This window comes from Ciona robusta, chromosome 1 (genome assembly GCF_009617815.1).
Source record: "Ciona robusta chromosome 1, ASM961781v2".
NCBI classification, from domain to species: Eukaryota; Metazoa; Chordata; class Ascidiacea; order Phlebobranchia; family Cionidae; genus Ciona; species Ciona robusta.
The window spans coordinates 5463875-5482570 of NC_143235.1; the positions used below are offsets into that span (position 1 = coordinate 5463875).

An 18696-nucleotide genomic window follows, 5' to 3' on the forward strand; every position below is an offset into this window, starting at 1 on the left:
GACGTCATAAAAATTGTGACGTCATGGAAAATGTGACGTCATGAAAAAAATTGACGTCACAATTGTGACGTCATCTAAAACGTGTAAGCCCCATCTTCCCCCACTATGCTATATGCTACTAATTAAACCGTTGGTTATTTTACATGTATAGTTTTAACCGCTAACGATATAAAAACACATCCCATCTTACCCCATCCTGCTATATATTTAACGCAACACGATTGAGGAATTTTCCATTGCACCAGTTATGCTTCTGTTTCCTTACATGAGACAGAAAACTAAACCTGGAGTAAACCATTGTTGCCGTTACTGTCCGATATGGTTTAGCCTACTTGTTTGAAACTCATGGTCATATCGTGCCCTTTACCGGGCGTCTGTTGGTACGACCCAGCATTTTTAGATTTGAAAGCGCTTTGTAGGTGTACCAGAACAGATTTTTTTACAAAGTAGCTAAAATGGTCACTGTGGTATATAGCCTACAGGCTTGCATTATCTTTGATTTTAGTTGTTGTATTATTTGGTACTATACGCAAACTGATGTGATATATATGAACAAACTAACCAAATCTGTATGAAAATTTAAAATTGAAAAAATTAATGATCATTTTACCACTTTTTTCTACTAAACTTTATAGGTAAAAATGTATATTTTTATGGTTTTAATTGAGATTTGATTCATAGAACCTATGGAATATTCAAGTGGCGAAACATTACTTCCTTTTGATGAAAATCAAGCAAATCTTCTTGATGATATTTAAAACTATGTCTGATGTTTTCAAAGATGTTTTAACGAGGTATTTTTACGAGTTATTTGTTCTGTTTTGTTGAATTCTTGTTTTCTACAACCCTGTTGGTAAATACAGGAGACCACGTTTTACTTTAATCACTGAAAATAAGTTTGTCCACAGCACATGCATTAGGGGGCTCGAAAATATGAAACCGATGGCTCTTCATGAGACTTTTTTCTGTGTGATTAAAAAGTCCATAGTATACATCAGAACAAACATAACTTCTATCGTTTGGTTACAAATTCTAATTAGGTGATAGCGAATTTTCAATGGTTTAATTCGATTCGCGAGCATTTAATATTAGGACCTTACTATATTACGACTTATTTACCCGCTGAAAAAATATTTTATACGCAGTGAAAAAATATTTTATACGCATGAGGATACTGTCGAATAATATTGTAAATAAATTGTAATAATATTGTGAATAATATATTTATACTTTTGTTTATCAACAAGTGGGGTCCGTAGAAGAATATAAAATAAAGTGTCCCACTTTACCCCACTCCACTATATTTTACGATTAGACTCCAGTCAAATCATCTAAGACTAAATACGAGAATTATACATGTAGATATGATCATGCAAAGAATTTAAAACTATAAACCAGAAAAGTCTAAAAAAGTAACATCTTGTTATTAAGATTTATGTACATGCTATAAGATGTCATTATTACGCGTTAAATGGAATTGGTTTGTCTAGGTAAGATTGATATTAACGCCGAAGTCAACGTAACCAATTATAGTAGAATAAAGAAATACTTGGTTAACAGAGAGCACGAAATATAGTTACATTACAGAAGATTAATAAAAGCTAAACTGAAGAATCGGGCAGGTCATATGGTGCGGTCGTTTCGTCTTTTTCTGGTAATGTATTAGACGTATTTGCAGCAGAGGAACGACTTCGATAAGAAATTTTGACCATAAGGTTCATGTACACTGTGAATGCAACTGAATATAACGTAAATATTATGGTGAACACCCAGCAGAGGTAGTACGAGTAGTTGTAAGATGTTTTCATCGGGTGTTGGGCTGAGACGTAGTAGAGCTTGTTGCTTGACCAATAGTCAGTGTAAACTGACAAACCAACCAGAAGAAAAAATCCTGTAGATATCGAAAATTAGTTAGAAAGTAGAATTTTGCAGACTGTGAACAGAGTGCAATTTCATACCTGTTAGTATGTATAGAAACTCAACCATTATCAGTAATCCTCTGGGTCCGAATATTAAAACTTGTTTCTTGGCGACAACTAAACCTTGGCAGATAATTGCGAAAACAAGTGCGAGAATGCTCAATACGAGCATGGCTTGTAATGTAGTAATTCCTTCGTTTTGTACAACTAGAAAGAACGTAATTAGAAAAGTGAGTTGTTTGTTTCGTAGGGAGAGAAAGAGGGACACTTGAAACACTGCCTGCTATTTCAAAAATCAAAATGTATATGACACGTTTGGGGTGATACCATGAATTTGTACTATTAACATTTATATATAGTAGGGTGGGGAAAGATAGGACCTCTGTTCATTCTATTTTCTCGTTCAATTTGGTAGTAAACAAAGAACATTTTCAGAATTATATACCGTATCCTTACAATTACCATAGACCGCTGTTAATTGTTTAAAGCAGTGCTCTTCAACCGGTGTGCAAAATATGCCTGGGGTGCACCAGTGCAAAATGGTATACAAGAGTGCACCACAAACTTCAAAAATTTTCAGCAATAATATTCAGTTTTGTACATTTTTAACAAATTTAGCCACTTTCCTACAGTTTTTTTTTATATGAATTCTATATCTTGTATCACTGGAAATTGCAAAACTAGTCTTCTCTTTAACCGCAAACCACCTTCCTAATGATTTTGATTAGCGATGCTTTTCGACTAAGCAGGAACTTATTCTTGAACCCATTTCTTGTTGATGACGTCATTAGTTTTACGCAATCAGGGGTGCATGAGTTCGTCACAACAATTTTAGGGGTTCACCAACCCAAAAAAGGTTAAAGAGCACTGGTTAAAAGCATCTACAGAATATTTGGATATTATGTGCCAAAGGTGTCTCATCTTCCCCCACCCTGCTATATTAAAACACACGATGGGTAATTTAGCGATTCGTACACCTTGATATATAGGCGGGGTAAAGCGGGATACCTTAAAATTCTTGAATAGTTGTCAGAATAGTGTCGAATTATTCTGTAACATTTTTTTACTTAATTAAATATGGGTCAGTAAAAAATACCCTACTTTACCCCACCCTACTATATGCAATAAACAGTAGAAGTTTTGTTCTGTCATTTAAACACTAAGTAAATATTTTGTTCAATTTAGACTTTACTGGTGTGATTACGCGATGTGTGTATAATTATATATTAAAACAGTTACAAAACTGCAGAAATTACCTTTAATAGCCATATTGTTTTTTTCGTCCACATCGTAAAGATCGAAGGCACCAACAGTAAAATGAAGTTTCTTGTTTTGGTATTCAACACTTATGTTTAACCAACCAGATGTAGCAGTTACAAAAATATCAAATATTAAGCTGACAACTCCCACCAAACACGAAATATAACATAAGTGTTCGAATTCCATCTCAGATCAATACAACACACAAAACACGATCTCTTTTATAAATAAATGGCAGTGTGCAGTGATCAGACTGATCAATCAACCTGGTACGAATTGTTTACACAGTGTGGTATAGTTACCACGTGATATGGTTAATACTTAAGAGTATTCTTGGTTATTTTTATTAGGTAAATACGTAAGAAAGCATGTTGATGATTAAATATACAACAATCTGAAAGTTAAATATATTTATCATTTCTGGCTTTATTAATTATTATACAATCAGCATAGCAACAATACGAAAGATTTTTACAGATTAATTATTAACACGACTTGTTTTGAGCAGTTCTCACGGTTGGCAATGTTTTGTGTAGTAATAACCTTATCTGTGTACAACAAACTGCAAGAGATTTATATTTCATACCTTATAGTAGGTAAGATAAGATAAAATGTATCACGGTTCTTGGATGAGACGATGAATTTGTATTACTATACCTTTAATAGTAGACAACGCTTCAATGATTTAAACTGTCCCGTCTTACCTTGTGTGTTTTCGAATTTGTAAAATTTCACCTGTTGTGCGAATCGCTAAAAAGCTCCTTGTGTATTTAAAATATATTTTTTGAGTTGTTGTAAATTAATAAAAGAATATTAGTACTAATTTGTGATGTCACCCCAAAAACGCCATGTATGTTGGTTTTGGAAATATTGGGCAACATGTGCTTAAATGTCCCATCTTCCCCACCCTCCTATATATGACGTTATGATGTTTAACGTTGAACATGTAAACAAATCCAAATGTGCAGAATTTAAACAAGCATACTTTTTCACATATTGCGCAAAAAAAACACTGGCTACCCATTTTCCGGAAAAAGAAGGTGTATTTTAGGCAAGATGGCGCGCAAAGAGACAGTTCACTTTTTAAAATCTTTTTTTTTTAACGATACACATTAGATTAGATGATAAACAAAACAGTTGTTATAGTATATGGGCGAGGGACACTTAAACCTGATCCAAATTTCGAAAAATTAAAATATATAGCGGGGTAGGAGAATATGGGACACCCTTACCACATAATATCTAAATATCCTGATCGTTTTAAAAAATCGACGGCTAATAGGAGTCGTAAGAATACGGTTTTATGGTTCTTTAAATAATGTTTGTTTTCCACCCAGCATGCGACGAGGAAGTATAATAAAAAGGTGTCCTATCTTTCCAATTCCTACTATATGACCGGTTTTGGATTATGTAGTAGGGTGGCGGAAGACCGGAACTTTTTTAAAAACCTCACGGTCCAATAAACTGCACGTTATATTAAAACTGCCGAAACATTTTAGTTGGCGAGTTTGAATCACCAATAGTTTCGCAGATGTTTGGTTCACCCGGGTGACAAATGTTGTTTATTTTTATTGTCACCGTTAATTGCAAATAATAACTAATCGGTCACATGCTTGTTACAATGTGTATAAAAAGATAACTAAACACAACCAAACAACCACATTTATTGAAACATTTTATCTACATTACTTGAGAGGCTATACTTTCTGGATTAAAAAACAGTCCACTAAAAGCTTCATTAAGAGCCTTTTTACAAGTCAATAAACTACCATAACCACCACCAATGTCACGTGATGTTGCTTGCCTTACATGGCCCATATAACCTAAATCAAGCATTTTTTGTTTGTTAGGCATTTCTGGTCCAAAGAGTTCTATGACCAATGGTTGAAAAACATAAGCAGAAGAAGGCATCTCAACAGCAGGTGGCGGTATAGAGTTAACGTTGCTGCCACTGACTAAGTTATTAAAACCACCAACTGCGATCTTTTCTTTCAGTGATTCTTTTACTAGACGTGACTGTTCTTCATTAAGTTTCAGACGCTTGTGCTTTTCAAGTACTTCCTTTGATGACATATTTGTATTTGTCGTAAGATCTTTGATCAATTCTTCATGATTTCTCTTCCGATTGGATTCGGTTTCTTGGTCAAGTTTGTTTTGCATGATAGCACGAAGCTGTTTTTCTCTTTCTTCCTGTTCCATTGCTTCTTTGAAAAACTTTCGTTGCTGATGAAGGTAGATCTGGTTCTTTCGAATTATTGTTTCATTCTCTTTTCTAATGAATTAACAAATAAATCAAGTAAATTATACTAGTATTTAATCAAAAAAAGAAACAAGCTTTAATAAAAGGGCACTTAGTTATGACTACACTAATGAAGCTACAGAAAACACTTTTTGTCCTCAGGTGCTCGGTTTATATGCACCAGAAATAGAAAAACGTTTCGCATAATTTGCCAACTATAGATTATTGCTAAATAGGAATTATCCCAACAACATTAACCCTTAAATAAAATTTAACAAATGTATAGCCTTTTAAACACAGTCATATTGTAATCAAAAGTGTAAACAGTGCCTATTTTTAATGTCGCATTAGTCGAATTCTTTAAAAATTGCTGGCAGTGAGCGGCTGGCATGTGAGTCCCAACATGATTCACCGATTGCGTAACAGTTGGTTGCGCAATAATTAATCAACATATAAAGTTCCGACCAATCAACCAGCTTTATATTCTCATAAATCGGGAATTCATCCGGGAAAGTGACATTGTCCATTGTGACATAGCACTGCTAGGGCGTAATACACTTACGGTATTAATTGCGCAGTAAAAGGGATTGTTATATTACGTGCCATACAAACCAATATTATATTAGCTTACTATGTGTGGCAAACGAACATGAACTGGTTGCAGCAGCAACATTTAAATGAAAGAATGTAACTTGCTTTATCATCGCATGGCGGAGTTACCATGCATATTACTTTGTGAGTAATTAATTAGCCCTAGAACACATGTGTCTTCAATTGATAAAAAGGCCGAACACAGTTTAACGTGAGCTGGCATTATCTTTTATACATTCCTGGTAATTAATACAGAATATTTATTTTCAGTACGAGGTACCCGGAATTTTTAAAACTTAGGCGTCTCTATGGCCAGTCACCCCATGAAGTAAAACTTTGAGCTTAGATTGCCAAAGATACTTATGTTACTAGTTCCTACTTTTGAGTTGACCTGTTGAGTCAGTAACAGGATTTAAAGTAATCATTATTATCAAAAATAGAAATATTAATAACTTCCTGTTCAATTTACAAATATAGAAAAATATATTTACTTATATTCTGCCATTTTTTCTCTAGTTTCCTTTTCATTTATTCCACTCTCCAAGTTAAAAACAATATTTTCTATTTCTTCAAGGTAATCATTGTAGTCATCTAAATTGGTAAAGTCGGACTCCTGCTTGTTGTATATTTTCAAAACACTCTTTCGAATATCAACTTCTTTGTCCACCTCTAAAAATGCATTTAAGTTACTAATCAGTATAAATTATCTTCTAAAATATAAAACATGAACTATATGATACATACGTGTGTCTTCAAATAACTGAACTCGAAAACCAATTTTTCTTAGCGTTCTACCACACTCTGGACATGGGGCAGACTCCCTGGTGAATGTAAGTTCAACACATGCCTCACAGAGAGCATGGCCACATGTGTTAATTAATAAACGAAGTGAAGGATTTCGATATTTGGTCATACGACATCTCGGACAGGATAACTCATCCATTCTAAGCAAGCAGTAATGATACAATCTATGTTGATAAATAAAAATGACTGTAAATAAACATAGTTTGATGACTACAAAATGACAGATTATTTTTGTCAATATTGTAAACCCTTATTTTAGCAAAACCCCAGTAAATAGAAAATGAACAAGAAATTGATTAAAAAATGGAAAACATATTAGATAATTAGATATGATCAAATTTGTAACACAAAGCAATATTTTAGAAAACATAGGAATAAAAGAATAAAAAGTTATATATATATAGTTAAGTGGGGTAATAAAAAACAGAAAACATAAACTTTGGAGTTTGGATTTTCTCCCAAGTAATCAACTAAAAAAGAAATATTTTTAGTCTGGAGGAACAGTATTCATCATATCTTGATGTCCAAAAAAGATTGTAGGATTTCTATGATTAGTGATTACTTAAAATTTTGTTCGAAATTTTGTGCTGTTCTTTATTCCCCAGGATTTGGGGTAAAAAAATCATTTGCGGGGCAATAAAAAACAATTATTTCAAAAGCAACTTAACTTAATCTAAAAAAGAAAAAAAATAATTATGGAAGTACAGGGTTATAATACAAATATTAGTCATACAACTTGGCTATTATGCAGTCTATATTTTCTCAGAAACCTCAACTTTTTCTCATTTTTTCACAAAAGCAAAATATCTCCTACATACTTTTAACAGCCTTGTTCCGAAGCTTCTCTTTTATTTTATAATTTATCATTTTTACTTCACTACTTCCTATTAAACATAAGCTTACTGGCAAATAACATTTATTAGACTAAAAACAATGCCCATAAGTTTCATAACCTATATAAAGCACCAGAAGTAACCAGAGCATTACACGTGATTTAACTAAATTATAAAGGCTTTTGAAAATCTAAATGACATCTTAACTTTATCTAAACTAAATTCAGCAACATAATCATAAAAATGACCTGTAACTAAACAGCCTTAACCTAAAACATAAATTACATCATCAAAAAATGTGGGCAAAGCTGTAAAACATCTGTTTTTGATACTTGATTACCTTTAAAATCAATTAAACCATTTAGTAATTTAAAACAATTTACATACATAACTTTAAAATTAATTTTACTACAAAGTTAATATTGGTTGGGGTAGAAAAAACAAAAACAGAAAAAAAACACAGTTGTTGTTTTTTACCCCTTCCCATAAGGCGAATTTGGAGTAAAAAAAGACAGAGAAAAAAGTATGAAAAGTTTGTAAAGATTAAAATTAAAATATACCAGCAGCAAGGTACTTAAATATGTAGCAAATACCTGCAGTCATAATAAATTTATCACGAAAGGCCTTCTCACGTAAAAAGTTTTTTTTGTCAATTTTTTGTTTGATTTAGGAATTTGTGTTTTACCGAAAAAATAATTACCACCTAGAATGACAGTTAGGATAAAAAATAAGCCAAATAAATGTCCTTTTTAACCCACAAAAGCTGTTTGAGATAAAATGATTTTTTAGCGGGCTAGGGGTGTTGTCCTTTCTTACCCCAAGTAGCCCATTATTTTTTATTAGCTCACTTTACTATATATATTATACATTGGTCAAGTTGGGTAATAAAAAACAATGGTGTACTTGGGATTAGGAAAGAAAACCCCTCAGTGTGCTAAAAACTTTTTTCTTACAAACAGCTTTTGTGGGTAAAAACTTTATTTTGCTTATTTTTCTTTTTAACTTTTATTCTGTGCGGTAATTCTTTTTTTGGCAAAACACGAAGTACTAAAGCAAACTAAAAAATAAAAAAATGATATTTTTTTGGGATTTGATAATCTTTTTATTGTGAGTTTTTTTTTTGCTAAATCTTATATGAATGCAGTATTTGTTATACATTTAAGCAGCTTGCTGCGTATACATTTTCATTTTTGCAAACATTTCTTATCATCTTCTCTTGTTTTTCTACCCAAAAATTTCCTTATTGAGGAAATATGCAACTGTTTTTTTTATGTTTTTAACTTTTTATTTCAGTTTTTTTACCAGTTCATTATACTTATCACCATTTAAGTATTTTATCATAAACAACTATTTATTGTTTTAACATATTTGTGCATACAAATTAAAAACACCTGTTTTCTATCGGGTATTACAGTTGGCTCCTTATTCGCCTGAGCCCCCTGTGGCTGCTCGGTTGACGGGGTACATGCGATTCGCCACTGGCTTAAGGAAACTTTTTGTAAAAAGTAACTGATTGGTTGCTCGACTTGCACCCCATGAATATTTCGGTGCATACTGGTTGAAAAGCACTGGGTTAGGCAACCTATGGGCTTTGTGACTAATAAATGTTATTTGTGGGTAAGCTTATTTAAGTGTAAGCAGTTGGGTAAGGAGTAACAATAATAAAATATAAGAGAAAAGAGAAGGCCGTTAAAATGCATTTTCTTTGAGGAAAATTTGATGCTTCTGAGAAAATTTAACTGAGTAATGTATAAGTTGAATATATGAATAATATTTGTATTATTTGCCTACCCTACCCTGTAGTTCCATTGGTAATATTTTTTCTTCTTTGGGTTAAGTTGCTTTTGAAAATAGTGTTTTAATTGCCCGCAAATGTTTTTTTACCCTAAAGTCAGGGAAACAAAAAACAGTACAAAATTTAAAACATAATTTGAAGCAATCGTATAAATCTTACAATGTTTTCTAGACATCAATGTATGATAATAACTATTGATCTTCCAGACTAAAAAAAGACACTTTAATGCATTACTTGGGAAATAATAATCTTTTTTTTGTGAATTTTGTCTTTTATTACCCCACTTGACTATATACAATATCGCATATGGCATGTGGTACTGGTGTCCGGTAATAATATTAAGTTATCAACGATTCTTATTTTGCAAACAGTTTTACAAATGACAACATAAATAATTGTTGAACTACCAAAGGTTTGCATGACCAATTACAAAAGTAATATTCCACCATTCAACTTTAACAACATGGTCGAAATCCTAACAAAATTTATACTTCGCTAAAAACTGTTGGTAAAACTGGGATGCCCGTGATAAAACTATAAATGAAGGTGTTCCTGCCTTTACAATATATCCAGGTCTTGTGATTGCAGCTAGCAAAGTACTCTCTGTTGAAACTTTATGCAAAACACTTGCAGAATCCTCAAAAAACACCTCAAGGTTGGGAAGAGTGTAGTGGTTAAATTTGTCCCAGTTAACTTTGTCTTCAAACATCACTGACATATGATCCAAAAACATAGTTTGTTCATCAAAAGCTTCAATAAAATCAGTGGTTTCATACTCTGGGTATACGAACAGAACTGGCCACACCAGGTTTCCGGTTTCATTTAAATGCACTTTACTTTTAATGTTTGGTCCACTAACTTCCAAACTAGACAGCATAAGATTATCTTTGTGCAATTCATCATTTTCATCTTCACTAGAATTTTCTATGACCTTTTCCAAATACACATTTCTTGATTTTATTGCTGCTAAAAGGGTAGCATTTTCTTTTATTTTTTTCTCCTTGGCCAGGGCAATTTTTCTTTGATCCCTTTCCTGAACTTTAATATGTCGTAATGAATCATTTAGGATTTTAATGGCAGTTTTATGGTCATCTTCCAAACTTAAAATAACTTGACACCACTTAACTGCATCGTGGTATCGTTTAACTGCCTCGCAACACTGTGCACACCTCAGTAATGATTTAATGCGCTTGGGATTCAATTTTACTGCTTCAGTTGCATCAAGTAATGCAGATCTATAATTTTGAAGATGATAGTTGGCAGCAGCCCTATTTGTAAACAGGATGTTCATTAGTTCTTTGTTGTCACATTTTGTCTTTATGGCTTCAGTGTAAGCAGCGCAAGCAAACTTGTACTTTTTAAACTTAAACTGAAAGTTTCCATCTTCTTTTAATGTCATAGCTTTTTCATAGGGTGTATCATTTAGGTCATACTTTATTTGCTGCAAACCGCTTAGTAATGGATTATTATCGATTTCTTCTTGAGTTGGTTGTTCATTAATAAAAGCGGGGTGATATGATAAAACATCGGTGTCATCAACATATTTATAATCTTTATTTTTTTCTTTTAAACCCGCAATATATTTTTCTGTCTCTTTGTTTAGATTTTCAATCATTGCATGTCTTTCCGCATCAGTCATTAAAGTTTTTTTATCACACATGTTTTAAATGAAATCAACTCTCTGCTTCACCTATTAAAATCACAAAATATTACATAAAAAGCAGAAATATATATAATATAAATAATAAATATATATATATGTAAATATATAGTAAAAAGTCAGTGAATCCGTTTTTACATTTTTAAGTTTAGTAATATATCCATGATTATCTAGACATCAGAATTATGAAACTAAAAATCTATTTAAACATAGAGTATACTTTTATAACAACATACACAATAAGTAAAAACAAAATTTTGTAATTAAGTTTAATATGTATATACATAGTATATACTATATACTAACATTTATTAAAATAGTTTGTACCTGGGACAATAAATAACAAGCAACAAACACAATTTATACATATATATATTTAAACAATAACAAGGAAATTGTTAAATAAAAGCCACGCAGTAGCAGAATAATATATATAAACATACTTGATAAACTGTTTGTTAATGTTTTTTTCTAGGTGATTCATAGCTCATTAACAAACGTAGTGAACCAATTCCCAGAAAAACAGTTTGTGCAAACCATTTTAGCTGAGTGAGTCTATCTGTTATCTTTTTTTGGCGTGCCATTTTAATTGCAAGGAAAGCTTCACCAAAGTGAACAAAAACTGCAGCATGATAAATAAGTTGTATCAACATGGGATGGGTGTATGTCACAAATCGAAAGAGAGATCCAACAAACCCCATGTACTCATCGGGAACAACATGAGGGCTGTAACATCCTAGATGACAAAGAGCCATGCCACTTAAAATCACAGTATACACTCCAAATGAAGCCTTTTCAAAATAACAAGTTGGGTCGATATTGTTACCCATTATAGCAACAATAATACCTACTTTGTTGCCTGCAACACATCAAGACATAGGTAAATGTTAAACTGGATCTCATTAACCTTTTGGTTGCAGTTTCCCCAGCTGACCAAATGCTACTACTAGTTGTATAAATATCACTCACTTACTCGGTATAATATTAGTGTGGTACTGTTTACGGTGGTTTATTCGGGTCCCTTTAAAATGTGCGGGTTGCGCGTGGTGGTAATACTGCCGCTGGTGACCAGTGAAAATGTTGGTCTTAAAATGTTCCTTACGTCTTCCTGATACCCGCTGTATAATTTTGTTTGAAAAAAATCGGGCGTTCGTGTCGAAAACTAACTTTGAAAATGCTCGAAAACGTGCATCGTCACCGTAATTCGCCTGACTTGCGTTAAGGTTAACGATTTATTACGTCACACTAGCGCTATGTTAGGTCACAGTAGTGACATATTTCGTTTGTACAGCACGTTATAATCTTGTTTTCACACTGTTTTCTGCTAGGGAAAACCCCAAGCCCTAACCCTTAACCCAACCACAACCCCTACTTTTAACCCCTAAATCCAAAAAACAAACAAATTACGTAATCTGTAACGTAGAAATCATAGGTGGTTATACGCATTCTATGACGTAATAATCGAACATTTGACAGTTCGTGTGGAAAATACGGTGACGCAGCACGATTTCGAGCATTTTCAAAGTTAATTTTCGACTTGTACGCCCGAGCTTTTTAAAAAAAATTATAAAGCGAGTACTAGGGAGACGTAAGGAACATTTTAAGACCAAAAATTTCACTTGTCAGCAGCGGCAGTATTACCGCGTGGTTGCGGATATTTTTAAAAATATAGGTCAAAATCAAAAAGGGTTGCACTTATATTACTCGTCCCAATAATACCATTCTAACGGTCCCAAAAAATTAATTCTATCTCCAATATTTACGAAGTTATGACCAAAAATGTGATTTCTATTCCGCGTGGTTGCGGATATTTTTTTTAAATATAGGTCAAAATTAAAAAGGGTTGCATTTATATTATACGTCCCATCAATACCTTTCTAACGGTGCCTAAAAATTAATTCTACTTTTAATTTTTACGAAGTTATGACCAAAAATGTGATTTCTATTCCGCGTGGTTGCGGATATTTTTTTAAATGTAGGTCAAAATTAAAAAGGGTCGCATTTATATTATACGTCTCATTAATACCTTTCTAACGGTGCCTGAAAATTAATTCTACTTTTAATATTTACGAAGTTATGACCAAAAATGTGATTTCTATTCCGCGTGATGGTTGCGGATATTTTTTTAAATATAGGTCAAGATTGAAAAGGGTTGCATTTATATTATACGTCTTATTAATACCATTCTATAACGGTGCCTCAAAATTAATTCTACATCTAATATTTACCAAGTTATGACAAAAAATTAAATTTCTATTTCGCGTGGTTGCGGATATTTTCTAAAATATATAGTACTGTGGGGAAAGACGGGACACCTTTAGCTCGTAATATCCAAATATCCTGATCGTGTTTTAAACAATTAACAACGACTAATGGGAGTCGTGAGGATGCGGTTTTATAATTTTTCGTATGTTCTTTGCTTACTACCAAGTCGGACGAGAAAATAGAATAAAAAGGTATCCCATCTTTGGTAAGGGTTCGTGTTAAATGATTCGTCTCAATAACAAGGAATTCAAAAATAATATAACTATGTTTGACGATATGTATATACAAAAGTATCGACGGAATTTCAGGTTTATGAAAATATAATATTCTCCGCCACAATACATGCATAATCCGCATATTACGGTGGGGTACGATGGGACGCTAAGTCACATACTGCCCAACCAACATTTCCTAAGTCAAAATGTATGACAAAGTTTGGGTGATGCCATGAATTTGTACTATCATGACTTTATTTATTGAAGACACTTCGAAGAAATATATAACAGGTGTGACATAACATCTTCTATTGTGTCGTGCATCATTATTTCGAGTTAGTTGTTATTATATCAGTATATAGTAGGGTGGGGGACACTTTGTTAGACGAGACTTTTTTTAATTTTCTTTTTACGGACCCCCATTTAATGATAAACAGGAAAATAAGGTTACAGAATTATTCGACAGTATTATCAGAGTATACTAAACTGTTTAGTATACTCTAATATTATCACGACTTTATAAAACGCTCGTCAAAGCTGATTACTGTTTTTAAATATTAAAAAAATATGTAAAATAGAAACAGAATATTTTGAACAGGTCAAAAAATGCGAAATAGTAAGGTGCTACTTTTTAATGCTCGCTAAATCATAGTAAAGCAGACGAATTTTTTTTAGTTTGCGTGTGCGAACGATTAAACTAGTTTCATAGTTTCATAAAACAACCTTGAATATTTCGTACAGTTTGATTTTGTCTCATAAAACTAGTTTTAGTTTTGTAAAAAAACACTGAGATATAAGCATAAAGAAAACAGGCAGGAGTCAATATGACTTTAATTTGAGATAAAAACAACAAAAATATCGGTTTAACGTTATATATATGAAGTTTACCTGGCAAATAAACTAGCACAGCCTGTTAAACTAGGTAGGTTAACTACAAGTTGCAGAATACTGCTAATGTAAGTATATTTCAATTCCTTTTGTATTCGAATCTAATTATGGGATTCGGTATTCTGTTTAATGACATCATTACACGTCATCTCATATACTATATTAACAATTTTTGAAACTTATTAATTTTGAAAAAAAATATTTTTGTGTTTGTGGGACTTTCGAGAGTAAACGTTTCGTAACGTCTTTTAATAGCCTTCTATACGTTTCATGACGCAAAAACTACCCAATAGTACAATTTTTGATCATTTTACAAGTCAAGATCCAACAAGGCTGTTATGAAAGGGTCAATAAACTGACTTTTGTGGGTAAAATTTTTTTTCCTATAAATATAAAAAGATTCGAAATTCTAGATTCGGAATTCTAGATTCGAATTAAAGTATTCTAGGATATCCTAGAATACCTAATTATTCTGTAATGTGCATCCCTAGTCTGGTACCCTTCCACCAGAGAGATGGCAGTATTACCACCAACTATCTTTTTTGGATAGTTATATAAAGCATAGAGGGTATGTGAATGGTATGTGGTAATAAAAATATTTATTGTTCTTTCTGTTTGTGTAGATCTGTAGACAACTTTGCTGATGGCAGTAGTTCTACTCAGTCTTTTTTGGACAACCCTGGTCAGTATGTAAAATGTTTATGTATAAAATTTTGTGTTGCTCGTAACCATGAAAGAAGTTATATTTTTGTTTTATAATATTTAAAGAGGATTCCAGCATTGAAAGTACCAGAGAAGATAATTCCTTTTCTTCTGATTCTGCTACTGCACACATGCCTGCAAATGCAACTCAACCAGAAGAACCAAGTTGCAAAAGGAAGAAAACAGACAAACAAAAAGTACAGGTACACGTACACTCAACCCTTTAGGTGCGAGATTGTTTTTCGTAATTTTTCACTTTTTGACCAGGTCTCACTTAATTGGATTTTGCTAGACCAAAACTTTCTTCAAGAAGTTTGTGCAGTATGAAATTATCTTCAAATTCATATTTTTTTGATGACTCATCATTAAATTGATGATGTCATAATAAATCTTAGATTATTGAATATTTTAGAAAAGAACAGAAATATTAAAATATAATGTATTACAAACTTGATCAGTATGTAAAAACCCTCCTTTTGATGTATGATTTGTAAAGTTACCTGAATCATAAAGGAACAAAAATTACAAAAACCTTCGATATGTCGATTCTAAACCACAAACTAATTGCTGTGTAACCAAAATTTATTGACTTTAGTGAGGTTTCTATAACTTATGGGCTGTTATTACTACAATAAAACCAACAATACACACAAATTCAATAACCAAAATCACTTAAAGTCTTATAAAATCATCTTGGAAATGTGTTAGGAGAGTTCGCTGTGTCTTAAGGATGATCCACTTCCTGTTTATTAAAAAAGTAGGACTATTAAGTAACTTGTGATAGGATCTAGCCATCTGGCTCCGGGCACGTCCAAAGGGTTAAGCATATGCTTTAGTTCATGATATTATAAATAAAAACCAAACTTAGTAATGTTTTTGTTTTGCAGACAGAGATGCTAAGTTATTTGAGGCAAAGCTCAAGTCATCTTGCAGAACTCCAGGAAAGGAAATTAGATAGACTAGACCACTTTGGTAAATTTGTGGTGGCACAATTAAGAGAAAAACCTGCAGAGCTTGTGGAGGCGTACATGAAGGAAATAAGCAGTCTTCTTTTTGCGGATTGTATTTTGGAGCTTAATGTTGCACAACAGTCCACTTAGTTATTGTCTGAGTATTTCCTTTAATGTTATTTTTATTTCGTTTTAATAAAATTGAAAAAGGATAAAAAATACATGAAGTTGATTTTTTGTGAGGAAATGTTTGAGGTGACACAAAAAACCTTGCAGGTGTGCGTATACGCCCGGACAGCCGCGCAAGAGCGCCGCAGACTGTCTGGGGATTTCCCGGCCGCAGCCGCAATTGTTTCCAGTGTGCATCCTGCTTTATACTGTATTTGCCTTGTTTTTCTTAGCCAGGTAGACTGTTTGTTACGAAATAGTAGGGGTTCATAGCATCATAATAGCGATTGTTTCGCCTGGCAATTAATTAAGACATAATAGTAATTCACAGGGCGATTATTCGCGTCAGAATAGGGATTGACACCTCATCATTTAGCATGTGTAAGAGGTTTAAAATCAGGCTTAAAAGATTGCTTTTTTAATTTAACTTTTGCGTGCGTCGTATTTGAGCCTTTTGAACACCACTGTAATAACACTTTTTTACGCGCCCCCCTTCCGAGTGTTACACGGCCCCCAGTTTAAGAACCACTGCCTCAGAGGGTTTTCAACTATAAGATACTATAAGATACTGATATAATAAAAAGATAATATTTTAAAAATATATTCGAAGTTTGGTCATTTGAACTTGGTGATAATTTATAAGAAGTGGCTTGTGCCAAAAACAGAGTAGTAATACCCAATTTGTAGCAAAAATAAAAACTTTATCAGTAGTTATTATCAATTTTCTGTTATTACAAGTTCATATACATTTGTAGGATACAAGATTTATCCATTGGCGTTCGAACATTACCCATTGTCGTTCAAACAATACCAATTGTTATGCAATAATATAATGTATAGATAACATGTTAAAAACTATAGCAGTAGGGCAAGAAAAAGAATGTTTAGACTTTAGACCTAATTTTCAAAGTCTACAGTATTATTTCGTGTTATTTACGTATATTCCTATTTATAAATACAATCAATAATCAAAATTAACAGTGATTTTAAACTGTCCCATCTTATCCTGTGTGTTTTCAAATTTGTAAAATTTCACCTGTTGTGCGGATCGCTAAATAACTTCTCGTGTGTTTTGTTATAGTTTATTAAAATGGTGTCAATTAACAAAGGAATAATGGTACTAATTAGTGGTATATTGCCCACAAACCGTCATTTATTTTGATTTTGGGAATATTTGGCAACATGTACTTAAGTGTCCCATCTTCCCCCATTGTACTACACAACTCGTAAGCTGGCAGGAGGTGTATAAAACATAACACACGTGTTAAAAGTTAAAAACCACTGTCGTTTTTCGTCTACGCTAATATTCAAGTAATTAACATTCATATGATGTTTAACTAAAAATAACGTTTTAAATACGATAAATGGTAATAAGGTATAAATAAGGGTGGGGAAAGATGGGACACTTTTTCAAACGGGACTTTTTTTAAAATTTTAACTCTACGAATCCCCAAGTATTGATAATCAGGAAAATAATGTTACAGAACTATTCGACAGTATATTATATCGATTTTATAAGACGCGCGTCAAAGCTAATTACTGTTTTTAAATAATAAAAATATATATGTAAAATAGAAACAGTGTATAATTTGAACATGTAAAAAAATGCGAAATAGTAAGGTGCTAATTTTGAATGCCCGCTATATATGGCTTCCTCTATATTATAGAGGGCGTTTCTCATACGAATTCTCACAAGCGTGTCTCATTTCTGGATACAACATCCGAACTGTAGTTACCGAGAAGGTAGTTATGCGGTTTCAATTCTGAAAATTTAGCCTAAAAATTATAAATACATTTTATGATTTAATTTCAATTAAGAGATTAAAGAATAAACACTAAAATTAAAAATTGAGATAAGTGCGAAAAAAGTCATCTAAAAAACAACAACAACAACTACAACTGTTTGACGAAAAAGAATCTACATTACCACTAACGTGCTCAAAAAAAGTGGTACATTCGTTTTCTATATTCACGAGACCACCAACTCCGTCTCATTTCGCTTGGTCTCCATTGTCAGGAGGTTTTAGCTGTTTATTTCAAAAACTGCACCAACTTTTCAAGTTAATTAGGCCAGTTTAGTTATTTGGTAGGTTAGCATTTACAGTTTAGTGCCTGTTTAGGAACTTTGATTATTTAATAAATTTAATTAAAAACATTTAAACAATCGGTTTGTTAGAAACATATATATATATATTTGGAACTAGTTATTTTTCCTTGTAATGTCAAAAAAAAAAACGAAGAAAAACTGCATAAAACGCCCTGGGTGTCATTGATTACATTAGTAAGCGGGGCCGCCTCGCGTTGAAAGAGAGTGTATCAGCTCTCTCCTTTACCGACATTGGAGATGCGGGTTCTATTCTTTTTTATTTTTATTTCTGTAAATTCCTACACATCGGCCCATATTTGC

General features: G+C 32.6%; 4 protein-coding genes across 4 annotated transcripts; 1 reads left to right on the forward strand and 3 right to left on the reverse strand.

The window, feature by feature from the left end:
- Positions 1-1044: 1044 nt before the first annotated feature.
- Positions 1045-3400, reverse strand: LOC149741766 (uncharacterized). The gene is made up of 3 exons (XM_089892595.1): positions 3176-3400; positions 1959-2126; positions 1045-1891 (listed from the first exon to the last, which is right to left on the reverse strand). Exons 1-3 carry the CDS (start codon positions 3363-3365, stop codon positions 1602-1604), a joined length of 648 nt encoding a protein of 215 aa, XP_089748721.1. The 5' UTR covers positions 3366-3400; the 3' UTR covers positions 1045-1601.
- Positions 3401-4713: 1313 nt separating this feature from the next.
- On the reverse strand, positions 4714-8644 carry LOC149741767 (CDK-activating kinase assembly factor MAT1-like). Its single transcript, XM_089892583.1, has 3 exons — positions 6754-8644; positions 6501-6678; positions 4714-5451 (listed from the first exon to the last, which is right to left on the reverse strand). Exons 1-3 carry the CDS (start codon positions 6950-6952, stop codon positions 4860-4862), a joined length of 969 nt encoding a protein of 322 aa, XP_089748709.1. The 5' UTR covers positions 6953-8644; the 3' UTR covers positions 4714-4859.
- A 1047-nt stretch (positions 8645-9691) lies between these two features.
- Positions 9692-12091, reverse strand: LOC149741768 (hsp70/Hsp90 co-chaperone CNS1 homolog). The gene has a single exon (XM_089892569.1). The coding sequence runs from the start codon at positions 11099-11101 to the stop codon at positions 9917-9919; it is 1185 nt and encodes a 394-aa protein (XP_089748695.1). The 5' UTR covers positions 11102-12091; the 3' UTR covers positions 9692-9916.
- Positions 12092-13787: 1696 nt separating this feature from the next.
- Positions 13788-16342, forward strand: LOC149741769 (uncharacterized). Its single transcript, XM_089887770.1, has 5 exons — positions 13788-13805; positions 14961-15037; positions 15093-15151; positions 15238-15374; positions 16059-16342. The coding sequence occupies exons 1-5, from the start codon at positions 13788-13790 to the stop codon at positions 16269-16271; spliced, it is 504 nt and encodes a 167-aa protein (XP_089743896.1). The 3' UTR covers positions 16272-16342.
- The last annotated feature ends 2354 nt before the right edge of the window (positions 16343-18696 follow it).

What these genes read in the sequence shown, in the direction of transcription:
- LOC149741766 (XM_089892595.1), bottom strand. Translation starts at nt 3,365, where the DNA reads ATGGAATTCGAACACTTATGTTATATTTCGTGTTTGGTGGGAGTTGTC. An exon ending in AAACAATATGGCTATTAAAG is followed by an intron (nt 2,127 to 3,175) that starts GTAATTTCTGCA and finishes CGTTCTTTCTAG; the next exon opens with TTGTACAAAACGAAGGAATT. An exon ending in GTTTCTATACATACTAACAG is followed by an intron (nt 1,892 to 1,958) that starts GTATGAAATTGC and finishes CGATATCTACAG; the next exon opens with GATTTTTTCTTCTGGTTGGT.
- LOC149741767 (XM_089892583.1), bottom strand. Translation starts at nt 6,952, where the DNA reads ATGGATGAGTTATCCTGTCCGAGATGTCGTATGACCAAATATCGAAAT. An exon ending in TCAGTTATTTGAAGACACAC is followed by an intron (nt 6,679 to 6,753) that starts GTATGTATCATA and finishes ATGCATTTTTAG; the next exon opens with AGGTGGACAAAGAAGTTGAT. An exon ending in GAAAAAATGGCAGAATATAA is followed by an intron (nt 5,452 to 6,500) that starts GTAAATATATTT and finishes TTAATTCATTAG; the next exon opens with AAAAGAGAATGAAACAATAA.
- LOC149741768 (XM_089892569.1), bottom strand. Translation starts at nt 11,101, where the DNA reads ATGTGTGATAAAAAAACTTTAATGACTGATGCGGAAAGACATGCAATG.
- LOC149741769 (XM_089887770.1), top strand. An exon ending in AGTTATATAAAGCATAGAGG is followed by an intron (nt 15,038 to 15,092) that starts GTATGTGAATGG and finishes CTGTTTGTGTAG; the next exon opens with ATCTGTAGACAACTTTGCTG. An exon ending in CAGACAAACAAAAAGTACAG is followed by an intron (nt 15,375 to 16,058) that starts GTACACGTACAC and finishes TTTGTTTTGCAG; the next exon opens with ACAGAGATGCTAAGTTATTT.